At 41.7% G+C, this 16,010-nt stretch overlaps 1 protein-coding gene across 37 annotated transcripts in view; it reads left to right on the forward strand.

Annotated features, from left to right (window-relative positions):
• EPB41L3 (erythrocyte membrane protein band 4.1 like 3) overlaps positions 1-16,010 on the forward strand; it is a 158,114-nt gene that overhangs the window by 67,471 nt on the left and 74,633 nt on the right. For all 37 annotated transcript variants that reach the window (XM_045574819.1, XM_045574825.1, XM_045574831.1 and 34 more), the window contains exons 2-3: positions 3,681-3,865; positions 7,682-7,879. In XM_045574819.1, the coding sequence (XP_045430775.1) occupies positions 3,681-3,865; positions 7,682-7,879 (383 nt within the window). The remainder of the gene's footprint in view (positions 1-3,680; positions 3,866-7,681; positions 7,880-16,010) is intronic.

The following is a 16,010-nucleotide window of genomic DNA, read 5'->3' on the forward strand; positions in this document are numbered from 1 at the left end:
TTTAATATATATTTACAAAATTATATATTTTGCAGAACTTTCCTATCATATATATATATATATATATATATATATATATATATATATATATATATTATTATTACTATTATCTTATCTAATAAAAGAGTAATATGCAAATTGACCATCACTCCAACACACAAGATTGCTGCCTCCCTGTGGTCAAAGATGGCTGCCCCCATGTGGACACAAGATGGCCACCACAAGATGGCCTGCAGGGAAGGGCAGTTGTGGGCAATTAGGCCAGTAGGGGAGGACAATTGGGAGATACCATGCCACCAAGGGAGGGCAGTTAGGGGCGACCAGACTGGCAAGGGAGGGCAGTTAGGAGTTACCAGACCAACAGGGGAGGACAGTTTGGGGCAACCAGTTCTACAGGGGAGGGAAGTTAGGGGCAATCAGGTCTGCAGGGGAATGGTTAGGGGGTGATCGGGCTGGCAGGCAGAAACAGTTATGGGCAATCAGGCAGGCAGGCAGGCAAGCAATCCTGGATTGTGAGAGGAATGTCCTACTGCCCGTTTAGGCCCAATCCCAGTTGGATATCCTTCGAGGGGTCCCAGATTGGAAAGGGTGCAGGCTGGGCTGAGGGACACACACTCCCCGTGCACAAATTTTGTGCACTGGGCCTCTAGTATTAGATAAGGAAAGTCGGGGAAAAGAAAATGTCAGAGGTAACTTATGGAATTCTGGCTTGAAGGAATGGCATTGCCATTTATAAAGGTGAGGAAGGTAAGGAGAGGCTCAGATTTGGGAGAAAAAAATCAGTAGACACCTGTGAGGAATGTCAAGTGGGGAGTTGGAGTTTTAAATGTTCAGAAAAGAGGCTGGGACTAGAGAGATGAATGTGGGAATTGATGGCTCATGGAAAGTATTTAAAGTTCTGAAAAAGGATATCACAAGCTGGCGAGGGAATGTAGAGAGAGAGAAAAAGGGGGTCTAGAATGGCATTTTCTGGGACATTCCCATATTTAGAGGGAATGTGAAAGAGAATGAAAGGGAGTAGCCTCTGAAAGAGAATGAAAGGGAGTAGCCAGAGAGCTAGGAGAAGTGGTGAGTTCTGAATCGAAGAAAGAGACCTGTGGACAAGAAAAGCCTCATTGCCAGGTTGGGGCTGCTAACGGCTCAGATGAGTCCAGATAGACTAGAGCACATGGCCCCTTGCATTACCCACTAGAGCCACACCCATGGAGTCAGACAGGAGTGGTGGCAAAGAGGAAGGAAGCATAAGATGGTAAAATGTCAACAGAAATTTTTTTGAGACATTATGAGTGGAAAGCTGAGAAATAAGGAGTAAGATCAAGGAAGACTACTTTGTTTTAGTAAGATGGGCTCCACTAGAGCAGTGTTTTTCAACCTTTTTTGGGCAAAGGCACACTTGTTTCATGAAAAAAATCACGAGGCACACCACCATTAGAAAATGTTAAAAAATTTAACTCTGTGCCTATATTGACTATATATAAAGTAATTCTCTTGAATAGGAATCAAATAAACACAAAGAAAGTATTTTATAATTACTTTATTATGAAATATTAAGTAAACAAAATAGTGAAAAATTATAAAATTCTTGTCTTGTCTGCACCTACGGCACACCAGGCAACATCTCGCGGCACGGAACAGCGGTTGAAAAACGCTGCACTAGAGTATGACTAGTAGATTTTTAGTCTGTAGATTATTTTAGTTTGGGTGAGGATCCAATAAAACAGAAGTTGATTTCCATCTCCTGTAACAATCCGGAGCAGGTGAGTTGTACTCCATGAGGTCATCCAGGGACCCAGCTCGAAAGAGGCGGCTCTGGCATCCTCCCGAACTTGGGGCCTCCATGAGTGGGTCTGTGGGGGGACCATGTAAGTTATTGATTCCCAGCCAATGGGAAAGGGAGATCAAGTGGCTTTGTCTTTATGATGATGACCTAAACATTGAGTACATTTTCTCCGTTATCTCATTGGTCAGACTTGATCAAATTGGTCAGACAACTCAAGCTGGATGGAGAAGTACCAGCAAAAACTGAAAGTTTAGTTACTAAAAGGAAAAAATTTAAAAATGGACTCTAGGCCGTGTCTATTACTGCCACATTATGGGATGGGGGAAAGGCCTTATAACATTCATCTCTGTTTCTAAACTGAGAAATGCTTGACTTATATTTGGTACTTAATAATCATTTGATAAATTAATAAACACTAATCTCCCCATTTCTGAAAGGAGGAATTCAGTTGTAGGCTCCACTGTTTTTATCTGTAGACTCATACCACTTCTCAGTATAAATATACAGAAGAGAATGTAATATTTACTCTCAAGATTTGCTTGAAAATCCAAAATGTAAGAGGAAAAAAATGTGTTACTTTTATTTGGATTATCATCTTGCTCTGAACTTGGACTTGATATTTACATACACTTTGGGCAGCTGAGAACATGTCAAGTTAATATGTCTCTTATTCCACAGAAAGAATACCTGCTGATTGTAGAAAGTAACCCTACATAGAAGCATGGATAAATCATTTAGTTTATTACCTAGATTGGTATTTAATTTTTATGTTTTTCCTTCCAATTATTAGACATATTCCAGTATTGTTTTTGATGGTAGGAACTAACTAGTTTTACTACAGAGTTTTATTTTGCATAATTTTACATTACACTAGTATGTATATTGTGTGCTTAAAGGATTAAACTAGCCATTTGCTCATGATATTTTTACCATAAAATTAGAATCAGGAAGGAGAAAATTATGACAATCTGAGATATTTTTTGTTGAGGTGGTTCCCACATACCCAAGATAAGAAATGACTTGCAATGACATGTGTTAACCACAGGCATCACAGCTCAGTGGCTGCTTAGAGCAAACAGCTGCTTTCATAAAATGGCATGTCTATTCGTAGAGGAGAAAGCAGCAACAGAAAATAAGTCCTTTAGATATGATCATGTCCAGTCCCCTCATTTAGCAAATGTAGAAACTGAGCACAACATACTTACATGTCTTGACCAGCAAATGCTCAGAAGATGGTGGTTATATTAGAAAGTCTCTTTTAGGATGTAAGAGCAGATTATTATAAATTAAGATCTATGGTTTGAGTGTGTGAGATATTTCTTTTTCAGCATTCAAGGGAGACAGAAGGAAGCCAGGAATACGCCTAAGAGAATGAACTTGTGAGGAAGGAAGAGGCGACGCTATCCAGCTTCCCTCCAGCTGTGGCCGGCGCTTGTCCAATGTGAGACAGATGCCATGTCACTGGAGAAGCTCTGCTGTAGTTGCTTCAATGAGAAATCAAAGAGAAAGCCATTTGTTCATTCAAGCGTGGAGAGATTCAGGGGGTGGGAGAGGGAGAACAGGATCCTTAGAGATAGGAAGGAGAAAGGGGATGAGAAAAAAATATGTGCTTCCATAATTAGATAATAAAAATGTGATAGGAATAAAACCGGTGATCATTACAAATCAACTTTTACTTTAGTTAAACGTTAATTTTGAGCCATTCCTGGGCACCCATTTTCATGCTAAATTTGACAAGTCCTTGGTTAGTTGTGTGAGGTAGGATCATGTTTTGGTTGTTAGCATGTCGCCATCTTTGCACTGTGGTTCTCTGCAGCCATCCTGTGTCACATCCTGGTTTTCTTGTTTTGGGAAGGTAATTGCACCCCAATGATGGGACTTTCCCTTCTTCTGCTTGCAGAACAATCAACCATGACGACCGAATCTGGCTCAGACTCAGAATCCAAGCCCGAGCAGGAGGCCGAGCCCCAGAAGGCAGCGGGTCCGCAGGGTCCCGAGAGGGCACAGCCGGGGCCGGAGGAGCAGCACCAGGCCTTAGAGCAGTTCGCGGCCGCAGCAGCGCACAGCACCCCAGTGAGGAAGGAGGTGAGCCCAAGACTCCCCTGGGGCCCCGCACCCCAGCAGCAGCCAGAAAACCCATGAAAGAATATTTACTGAGCACTTTCAGGGTCTGATCTGACCTTGGTCTCTTAGCACTGGTGGGAACTATGAGGGGCCATCTGCTTTGCCCCTTCTGGTCCTGGGCAAATGAACATTTACTCTATGCGAAGGCTTCAATGAATGGCATTCCACAACCTTGCTTGGTAACTCCTCCATTTGATTAAAGCTCTTAAACTCACACTGAAAGCTGGACAGCAGGTTATTGGTTTTATCTGGGTTTACAGAAAGGCTAGACACCACATTGCCAGCTTTCATTATGCTCTTGATTTATTTTATTTTATTTTATTTTTATTATTTATTGTTTAAAGTACTACATATAGTATTACATAGGTCTCCTTTTTTCCTCCATTGATCTCTCCCCAGCCACTCACAGCCCCCAGCACATGCCCTCATCCAGTGTCTGTGCCTTTTGGTTATGCTCATGTGCATGCATATAAATTCTTTGGTTGATCTCTTACCCCTCCCCCACTCCCCTACCTCCCCTCTGAAGTTTGATCATCAATTTGATACTTCTCTGTCTCTGGATCTGTTTTTGTTCCAGTTTATGTTCATTTATATTCCACAAATGAGTGAGATCATGTGATATTTATTTATCGTTCTCTGACTGGCTTATTTTGCTTAGCATAATCCTCTCCAGGTCCATCCATGCTGTTATGAATTGTAAGAGTTCTTTGTTTTTTATAGCATACTGGAGGCCCAGTGCACGAAATTCTTGCACAGGTAGGATCCCTAGGCCTGGCTGGTGATCAGGGCCAATTGGGGTCTTCCGGCTGCTAGCCGGGGCCTTCCTTCTGGGTGCTGACTAGGGGCTCCCTACCCCAGCTGCCAATCAGGGCCTTCCTTCATTCCATGCTGCTCCCTGGTGGTCAGCGCACATCATAGCAAGTGATCGAGATCCCAGTTTCCCTGTCGATCTCCCAAGGGAACACTTGGCATATTAGCCTTCTACATATATACTAGAGTCCCAGTGTGCAAAAATTTAGGCACTGGAAGGGGCAGTCCCACAGACCAGCCTGCCCCCTCTTACAGTCCGGGAACCCTCAGGAGATGTCCTGGGGGGAGCAGGCCTAAGTCGTAGTCTGGCCTCCATCTGTGGGAGGTGACTGGGCCAGTCAGGAGAAGGTTCCGCCCCCATCACCCCACAGCTGCTGCCACTGCCGGCCACCACCTCAGTGTGCTCTCGGCCCTCACAGCCGCAGCGGCTTTGACCAGAAGGATATTCTGGTCTAATTAGCATATCTAATTAGAATATTATGCTGTCTGGTCTAATTAGCATATTATGCTTTAATTATTATAGATAGATGCTCTTGATTTTTATGCAAGCTGAGGGGTTAGAGCTATTTTGGTTTTTCTCAGGAGTCACTCTAAACATAATGTTACCAGCTACTCTGAGTGGGATGTTCAGGTCAGTCTCTTTCCCTCCCCTATATACATCTGTCTTTTTAACTCTGACATGCTAGACATTTTGGTTGTCACGTGTAATGTGACTATTTCTTTTTAAAGTTTCCAAATAAAATATAAAGCATGGTTTACACCTTGGACTTGAATGCATCCATGTTTAAAATGTATTTGGCTTAAAGCATCAGACCTGGAATCCACATGTTTTAGAGCGCTGGCTCACATGTGCTAAGGAAGTCTAGAATCCCCTGCAAACGGTTTGCTTTTCATAGGTAGGTGTATGTGGGTCAAGGCTAGACATCCTAGACCAGGTGAGAGAAGAAGTCAGCATGTTAGTGAAATCCTTTGGAAGGCACAGCACATTTTTTATAACATTAAGCGAAAGCATATGTTTACAACCTGATTATTTTTTTCCCATCTTGTTTCAGTTTTGCTTTTAAATAAGACTGAGAAAAACACTTATTTTCATGTTCTATAGATAGATGCTCTCTCTGATCCAAAAGGTTTTGTGATAACGGTTATCCTTCCAACTTGTTAAAGCCTAAATAGTCAGAGAAAGGGAACCTTAAGCCCGGCATGAGTTGCCGCTGCCCATTGCTGCCCAGTTAGCAAGCCCCCGGGTTCCTTAGCGTTTAGGGGAAGCACGCCTCCGGGGAAAGAAGAGAGGGAGGGGGAAAGGAAAGGCTCAGGTGTGCTCCTGGGAGCTAGAGTGCCCCTGGGACCTTTGTTTTGAGGGGTTTTAAGGCTATGAGTTTAGGGGAGGTCTTAGGGGAGGATCTCAATAGAATATTCATCAGTTTTATGCCGATGTGCCAAAATTAGATTCCCTTAACTTCATCTGTCCTTGGGTGTGATTGACACAAATGGCACTAATTGGATTTCTGCCATCTGTCTCCCTGAAGAGGGAGATTTAAGCTATCTACCCTCTGGTTGGGGAGGAGAAAGGCAAACCATTTACTCTTAAGTGTCCTTGGCTCAGGGAAGATAGGATTCACTAGATGACTGCACACTGCTTATTGAACTGTCTCAGTTTTCCTATTCCGCTTGTCCTGGCCTACTAGCCTGTTGCAGTTCCTTTGCTCAGCAAGTGGTGTTGGTTTGTTGTTTGTTTGTTTCTTCTTTAGAACATCTTAATACTTTGCCTTGAATTCCTGGGCAAAGTAGTGGAGGAAATGGCTGTATTTGTAATCTTCCGAATGTAATACAAGATGCCACCGCAAAAGTAGGAATCTATACCTAAAATCGGAAGTAAAGATGGGGAGAAATAACGTTGTGGTTATATTAGAGCGCTGTAAATTTGTAGAGGCTAATGAAGAAGGAACGTTGAAAGGATAGACTGTCAGTACTGTCCTCGCTCTCAGCCCATGCACTCTTAGCTACTGGGACGATGGTATGTTCGTGAGAGAGAAAATGTCACACTTATTCAAGGGGCCTAAACTGAATTTTGGAAGGTACTTTTCTTTGGACTGTCAGTGTGTATTTGGAGGCCAGAGGAGCAGCAGTCTGGCCCATGAGTTGAATTTGCACTAATACCATTGGTGGTCATTTAATTGATAGATAAGGGGTGTAAAAGGAGTAGTTAGAGAGCAGTGCACAGAGAGATCCCAAGGAGAAAGATTCCAGGGGAGAATTTTATTGCTAACCTAAGACGTCCTCTGCAGTTCTGAGTCTGGCCTAGACTTAGACTGTGGTGATTTGAAAGCAGGTTAATACTTTTGGGCAGATTTTCTCTGTTCTTTTGCTGGCTCATTACAATGAAGGGAAGTGGATTTGGGGGATTACTTTGTGATGAATGTCAGTGCTGCTGGCTCCATCGAATTGATTTAGAGCTAAAGCAAATATTTTAACAGTTGTAGAATTACTACGACAATGAATGCTGTAGGTCTTAAAGTTATAAGATAGCTTGTATGTATATTTGATAGTTATGGGTCTTACAATATAGAAGGGTCCAGTGAATGAAGAAAACTAAATACAACAGGTAAAATCTAGATGATTTAAAAAAAAAAAAAAAAAGACCAATATTATCCAAGGCTTTTTAAAAACGCAGGGTTCTGCTTGCTTTCCTCCTTTGCTCAATGAAGTCTCAATGGCGTTTGGTCCATCTTCAAAGTACAGCTTTGAGTAGAGCTGAAGTAAAGCCCTGATGGTGCATCTCAACGTCAAAACGTAAAATTGTTAGCATTATAAATGTCTATATTTATATCCTTTCCTGGTATCCCAATTCAGGTGTCTCTCACCCCTTAGGAAATAGCAATGCCTGGCCCTAAAGGGTTCTGGTACTGCCTGAGCAATGCAGTATTCATTCCCTATCCTGCCATGAGAACTATTCATTGTTCTTCACAGGTCACCGACAGGGAACGGGAATTTGCTGCCGGGGCTGCAAAACAGCTCGAATATCAGCAACTGGAAGACGATAAGCTCTCCCAGAAATCATATAGCAGCAAACTCTCTCGATCTCCACTAAAGATCGTCAAGAAGCCGAAAAGCATGCAGTGCAAAGTGATACTTCTGGATGGCTCAGAGTATGCCTGTGATGTGGAGGTAAGTGTCTATTTTTAAACGTTCTTGCCCCAGATACTGAGAGCTGGGGAATGTTGGCATAGTACACACATGATGCCTCTTTATTTTTTCAAAACTCTGGAAAAACATTCAGGCCTCGTTTCTAAATACAAAATTGTTCCCCAAGTTTCTAACAGGGATCAGATTACTAAAAATACCTTTATAATGTCCCCCAAATGTTACAATCAAAAGAAAAATGTGGTCTTTCTAAAAAAAAAATCTCCAACACTTTCCATGATAGGGAAAACAAAGTGGAGGCCTTGAAAATGAAATTTTATTTTATATCCTAGCTATGCTCTGTCATTTAAATGAATTTGGACTTTTCTGCTTGAATATTCTATGGCCACATCACTTGTTTCATGGTAGAAGCTTGGAGATGTCTGTGCGGAGGAGCGGTGGTGTGATTTGCACTATGGATGTCTTTTTCTTGCTGAGAGAACAAGTAATCTGTAAAACATTGTGGTGGGCATCGCAGCTTGGGTGTCCTTTTGGTCAAGAAAGCAGATTCCTCTCAGAGAATGGACAGTTGAATGGCATTTGTCCGAGATGTTTAGCAGCCCACATAAACGGACAACAAGAACGCCTGTCCATAGCTGTGGAGATGGGTGATCGCTGAATTCTCCAAATATTATGGAGAGTGCATGTAGGGCATGCATTCAAGGTGAAAGAGCAAGTCTCTGTGGCATCTTCTGCCACAGGGAGTAGTGTGCTCTTTTAGCAAGGTGATTCCATTTCAAAGTTAATGTTTTCATTCACAGAGCTCATTCCTCCTGCCTCCTGCCCCTGCCCTTGGTCACAGGGGGTAGTACCCACCTGTCTACACAAGCCCCTCCCACCACGTGCTCACATGGTTCCTCTCTTCAGCTGGGTGTGTGAGAGCTGCTCCTGGCTCATGGGCAGTGCACCCTGCGGACCCTACATCTCTGTTCCTCTCTCCTCATGACACAAACAGCACCGAGCTCATCTGACGTCCCATGTTCCACATTCACTTATCTCCGATTTCTCTGTCTGTAGCCCCCGTATCATTCCTGTGAGATTTTGCATAAGATACTCATGCACTCAATGGCATTCTTTGAACAGAAAATTCAAATCCATTTCATGTGATAATGTCAGTAAGGATGCGAATGGAGTTGGGTTACTAAATTACTACACATTGCAGGAACATCAAGAATGTATGTATATTTTGAAAATTATTGGATCTTCATTTATTTAGTCTATCATATATTTATAGAATTTTTGTCATTGTATAACTTGGCAAATTATTGGGGGGTTGCTATGGGGAGTAAAATATGTGTTTCAAGTATCCTACCTAAGATTGCCATGCTCAGATTTATTTCTTGCGTTTTTCTGGCTTTGATTTTGGCTAAAATCTTAGTCCACTGTGTTCATTTATTGATTTGGATGTTTATTCTGGAAATGGGGAGATACATGACATACTTCTACCTGTGTTTTGCTATGAAGCTTAATGGACTTTGGTCACCTTGAAATAGGTTGTATTTTTTTCATTGTGGATTCACTTTCTGGAAAAATTGATCCAAGTCAAGAGGAGCTTTTTTTTTTGGTTAATTTTAAGGAGAGTCTTTCAATTGATTCCATTATACAGTATAATGGAATAAATAGGGTTACTTGGCAACCCTCTAGTCATAGCTACAAGAGTTTTCTAAAGAAGAATTTGTACTGTTTTGTGTGGGGAGAATAAATGCCTCAGGACTGACCAAGGTCTATGTAATGTTGATCATTCTGCTAAATTTAATTCATATCCAGATTCATTATGGGTCATTTGTGTTTTCGAGTACAGAATTTTCATTTTGTAATTAACTTGGGGGACACCATTCAGTATTGCTTTTACTGTCACTGTGAGTGTTTGGAGTGGCAGGGCAATGTTGATCAGTTACTTTCCTTTATGGAAAAGTATTTTTATGAATTTGACATTCTTAAAAGTGGCATTTTTCTGTCACAAAAACCTTTGCAGCAGAATGTTTTCACTTTTACAACAGACTTCAGTAGTAGGAAAAAGACGTGCTCACTGCTGGAGATGAAGAGGTTTAGGACATGGTAAAGTGAAACGGACTTATTTGTAGCTAACCAGTTGAATAAGAAAAATGGCTGTGAATCAGTGGCCTGGTTCTCAAAGTGGGAATAAGGCACCACTTGAAAAACCTATTCAAAAACCTCTTGTCTTTCGATACAAACTGGGAACGTAAAACCTTGGCTGGGAAGGTGCACAAAGTGTGATAGGAACAAAAACTTTATCCTGGGAAAGATGTCCTTCAGTTTTTGGTCTCCATTAAAATAAGTATTTTATCAAAGTCTTGGATGAAGGCACCAAGAGGAAAACTGTTTAAGTGACACAAACCAGCTGTCAGACGTGACCGTGTGGTTCCAGGCCCTTCTGGGAGGGTAGCGTTTGCTTTACTGGCGGCGGTGGGTCCCTGGCTCCCCATGCTGCAGAGGCCCCATCATGGTGTCTTGTTTCGTTCACATGTGATAGGGATTCTCCAAACCCACCTTATCTGGGTGCGAAAATGGAATTGTTCCCACAATTCCTTAAACTTTCTGGATGACCCACAATTCCTTAAACTTTCTGAACCTAAGTTTCCTCACCAGAGCAGTGGGAGTGAGCCCATTTCATGTGGCTCAGTGCTTGAGCTTTGAGCTATGTACCAAGGGGTCGCTGGTTCCATTCTCAGTCAGGGCACATGCCCAGATTCAGACTCTGTCCCCAGCAGGGGGCATGCAGGAGGCAGCCAATCCATGTAGTTGTATCTCTCTCATGGATATTTCTGTCTCTCTTTCCTTCTCCCTTTGTCTCTATCTCTAAAAAGAAATTTTTTTTAATATCTTATCTAATAAAAGGGTTATATGCAAATTAATTGTCACTCTGTCACAAATATGGTGGCACTCAGTCCTCTCAATACACCGGAGTCCCCCAGTTCCTGGATGGGGGGCGGCCACTGAGAGCAGGCCGCATGAGCAGCCTGTTGGAATGCTTGCTTCATCGCCTTGGCCTCGGATGGGCCTTTGGGCTGCATAGAGCCTCTGGGCAGCAGGCACGGAGCGACCAGGCCCTGCAGAGAGCCAATGATGCATGGATTTGTGTGCAGGACTACTAGTATAAATATATTAAATAATTTATAAAATATATAAAATATATTTAATTTTTTTTTCTTTTTAAATAAAAGGAAGGGTGAAAGTATTTGCCTCAAAAAGACATTGAGAAGATTAAAGCTAGTACTTTACTTGAACACTACATGAGATGCAGCATATTCTTGATAAATGGTTGCCTTTAATTCACAATAATAAAAACAGTGAATTCTGATTTGAGTGTATTCAGCAGAGAATTATGGGATGGTGAGGGATCTCCAAATGGCCCGATTCTGGAATAAATCGAAACGGTGGAGTTCACTCCAACAAGCATTTCTTTATACCATCCCAAGATGCTACTAAGGAACTTTCTCAAATTTCCTTCTAGCAGTAGCTGAGATCATTGTGGTATTCAATATTTGTCCAATTGAGAGACTTTTTTTCCAAATAATTTTTCAAATTCTTAGTCTTGATTATCTAAAATATAAAAGATCTTATTACAAATAAAACATAAGGAAAGATCTTATAAGTAATTTGATACATACATACGTTTGGGAAATATTTGTATGCTACCAGATTTTCATATATACCAAATAAATCACTAATACTGTCATTCCCTTATTATTATTTTAAATTTATCTTTATTGTTGAAAGTATTACAGATATCCCCCCCCTTTTTCCCATTGGACCCCTCCATCCTGCACGCACCCCTCCCAGGCCTTCACTACACTATTGTCTGTGTCCAGGAACTACCATATATGCATATAAGTTCCTCAGTTAATCTCTCCTCGCCTACCCCCCATCCTTATTATTTTTATTGGCCATTAACACAAGCAACTTTCTATAGCCAGTTTGTTGTCATTGTTGCTCTATATTTCTTGGACATAAATTTTAAAAGAGAAAAATAAAGAAAAAATACCCCAGTCACACGCACAATAGAGAAAATAGTGCTCATCACATTTATTTTAGTCCCATTGCTTCTGTGTTTCAATGGACTAATTTGATCTAACTAATTAGCAAACATCACATTTGCTAATGGCCATCCAATTAGAAATTATTTGGGTACCACTCTAGTCTGATTTGGTTTTAGAAAAATAAGTCAAATATGATCTGAAATTTGAGTTCATATTTTATAATATAGGTTTGCTACTGCATATAGAAAATATTCAAGCCATTTTTGGTGTGGTTTGGTTTGTCCTCCACAAAAAGCTGGGTTGGTGGAGGAGCCCAGAGCATGACTGGGAAAGTGGCAGATGGCTCATTGTGCAGGTGTTCCCCACAGGGTTCTCCCAACCTTGTGTCTCCATGCATGTGACCTCAGTTTACTCAGTTTACTCTGATTCAGTAGTGAGGGAGACCTAGTGCTTGAGATCCAGGTAAATCCACATGGAGTAGCACCTAAGGGAAAGATGCCAATGAATCAGCTAGGTTCAGAGAGAGATTTATATCCAGATTGGGGCAATTCAAAAAGAGCTACTTAAGTACAGAGTCTGATGCATTCCTGTCATAAAAGCCTTCCCCCCCAGGTCTGGCCCTGTGCAGAGGCTAGCTAGTTGAATGAGCTCCAGGACTGAGACCATTCAGGATCCTCCAGAATATCCCGGAATCTGGAGTTAGCCAGAAACTGTGGAGGTCACTTCCAGAAGCATTTCTTTTTTCTTTTCTTTTTTTTTTAAATATATTTTATTGATTGTTCACAGAGAGGAAGAGAGAGGGATAGAGAGTTAGAAACATTGATGAGAGAGAAACATTAATCAGCTGCCTCTTACACACCTCCTACTGGGGTTGTGCCTGTAACCAAGGTACATGCCCTTGACCGGAATCGAACCCGGGACCTTTCAGTCCGCAGGTCGACCCTCTATCCACTGAGCCAAACCGTTTTCTGCTAGAAGCATTTCTTGATAACCATCCAAAGATGCTTCTGAGGAATCAGAAAGGGTACAGAATTTATGGCATTAGGTCCTAAATGTGCTTTGGTCACCTTCTACCTACTGGCCAGGAAGGGATTATTAAAAACATTCCCAAATGCGTTGTCTTACCCATAATTCAATTAACTGTTTAAATCTATTGTACCATTTTATATATTCCACTTACTGAGATTCGGTTGGGAAAACAAACTCATCGTCTGAATTTTCCAACTTCCATAGATGTTACATGATTAAAATGCCTTACAATCCCTTTGGAAGTTCTTGACTGGACAGCAAAGAGAATGGCCATAATCCATAAAGTTGTTTAGAGCACTTGTTGCCTTTCATAGATTACTAGAGGCCCGGTGCACGAATTTCTTTCATGCACTCAGCCCAGCCTGCACCCTTTTGTAGTCCGGGAGCCCTCAGGGTCCTAAGCCACAGTCTGGTCTCCCTCTGTGGGAGGTGACTGGCGGGCCCGTCGGCTGGTTCGTGGCCAGCCCCACCCCCCAGTCACCCATTTGCTACCACTGTGGTTGCCACCGGTGCCCCCTGATTGCCATCCCCTCCCTTTACCTGCTGGCATCTGCCTTGGCTGGCCTGGCACTGCTTCACTTGCCAGCCCTGGTTCCGCTGCCGACCAGTTGTTCAGCAGTTTGGTTGTTTTGCATATTAGGCTTTTATTATATAGGATAAGAAATAATAATTGCCTGACAGAGTGGCTTAGTTGGTTGAGCTTCATCCTGTGTACCCAAAGGTTGCCCATTAGATTCCAGTCAGCACATACCTGGTTTGGTGTTCCATCCCAGTTGGAGTAGGTATGGAAGTCAACCCATCAATTTTTCTCTCTCACATCGCTGTTTCTGTCTGTGTTTCTCTTACCTCCCCTCTCTAAGTATGTCCTCAGAAGGAGATTAAAAGTAATTAATTAATAATAATTAATTTTTAAATATATAGATTTTTTTCCCCCCAAACCAGTACAACTATTGTTCACTCAACAACTACCTAAGTGTCAGAGTTTTTGGTTCTGTCAAATGTAAATTCTGATTTAATCCCTCAATGGGTCTCTGCTTAGCTGAAGTCAGTTTTCAAGTTTGAAGTATTATATCATACTGTCTGTCGTGCTATAGCCAAACAGCCCTTCTATTATAGCAGCAGCAGCAGCAGTAGCTTTTCTGCTTAAACACCAAAGCCCCTGGGGACTCCCAAGGAGGGAACAGTTTTAATTAACTCGGTTTCCTTGTGTAATGACTGGTGCAGCCATAGGAACAGGTACATCCAAAGTCTGTTCACATGCACCTTCTCATTTACCTTACATGGTTAGCACTGGGAGTCGAACTTGGAAACAGTACTTTTTATTTTGAGTAAGAAGAGGAAAATAGCTGGAGCGATAACATGGAAGCTCTTCCAAGTGATGTATTTAACAGTGTTCAAAGCGTGGCTCAGCTCTGACCTTAACATGGAATGACGTTAAGCAAGTTCTACAGTTATGACCTAGTCCAGCTCAATGCAGAAAGGCTAATAATATAAATAGGAGATCCCTCCTAGAGAGAAAGAGTTTTCATGTACACTGATCCCCTTCACACACCCCCACACCCCCAATTTTCCTGATCAGTTGCAAGTTCATTTCCTAATTACAGCATTTCCCCCCAGGAAAGACAGGTTATAATTTTCAAGATTATAGTTCATCTCCCCTCAGTTAGCATTTAAATTAATGCCTTTCTGTTCATAGAAGTACTCTTGGCCCTTCAGGAAGTGTGAGAAGCAGTCTAATGGTATGAGCCACAGATTAGAAAATCTTCTCATAGGTAATAAGTTGGGAAGATTTCCATTCATGGATAGTCTCTTGAATTTCATATAATTGTTTTTTGTTATCTTTAATTTTAGAGGCTGGAGGGTTTTTTGTTTGTTTGTTTGTTTTCTTTTTACCTTGGCTCCAAATTCCGAGGCCTGTGAGCGCACCTGTGACCTCTTTTTCACTAGAAATGAAATCTGCTAAATGACATGTTCTTAGAATCAGAGAACATGAGCTCTAGTTTAGTTCCCCCAAAATGTGTGGTGTGTGTGTTGGGGGGGGGGGGGCACATGCCTCTAGTAAAATACAGTAGCAGGCTCAGGGAAGACTGGGGTACAGTATGAAATTGAAGGCCCCATTATAGGGACATGGTAAAATATTTACAGAAACCCACTTTCATGCGACTCCTGGCAAGCACACATGGGCTGATCTGTCTGGAGAGGAAGTGCACATAGACAGGCAGTGATTAGCTCTAGGATTTGGCTGGCACATCTGCCTCCAGGCCCAGTGTCCAACTGGCACGTGAAGAGAGGTGAGTATGTGCTCTTAATTTGAAAAACATCTTTAAGGTAAAAGGAGATGTAAAACTGCATTTAGGAATGCCTTTGGTGGTCCTACTATTCCTATGACCATGTTAACTTCTATAGCAGAGGAAGAAGGGGAAATCCATCATAGCGGTATTTCAGTCCAGTCTCCTCTGCTATTTGGATTACGGCAATTAAATAATTCAGCAGGAGATGGAAAAATTGATGATGAGGTATGGAGAAGGGGAAACTCCGCTCAAAGGTTGCACAGTGCCATTGAATAGCTGCCTTTCTTCTTTTTGTTGGTAACACGTATGCCATGGCTAATATGAATTGGCAATAAATTAATACATCACAGCAGCCAGTTTGGGCACTTATTTCAAGACTGATGTAGTTAGCTTTCAATGCAAGCTTCATCTAAGGCTATTGCTACATGAAAAGGGTATTGTTAATCATTCTTGCCAAGGTTTTGTGTTATTTTTTTTTAATATTTTCTCTTTAAGTTTTAATATCAGACCCATTCTCAGAGTGTCTAGTAAATAAGTCACTTCGATAAACAGAGGGCCATTTTAAAACTAAATTAATTTAAAAATTAGATTCACCTCTGACAAACTTTAACTTTCTTAAACAGCTGGGCACTTCTAAGAAATTTGTCCTGTCAGCTCTTGTACTGTGCTATTCACAATATTAAGCTTCCTTAAGAGAAAATAATGGAACTGTTGAACTCAATTTTACCATGAATCTGTTCACCAGTAGTGGAACCAGCATTAAGGTTTTCCATTAAAAGGATAACTCACACCCTG

This window comes from Pipistrellus kuhlii, unplaced genomic scaffold (assembly GCF_014108245.1).
Source record: "Pipistrellus kuhlii isolate mPipKuh1 unplaced genomic scaffold, mPipKuh1.p scaffold_m20_p_6, whole genome shotgun sequence".
Classification (NCBI taxonomy): domain Eukaryota; kingdom Metazoa; phylum Chordata; class Mammalia; order Chiroptera; family Vespertilionidae; genus Pipistrellus; species Pipistrellus kuhlii.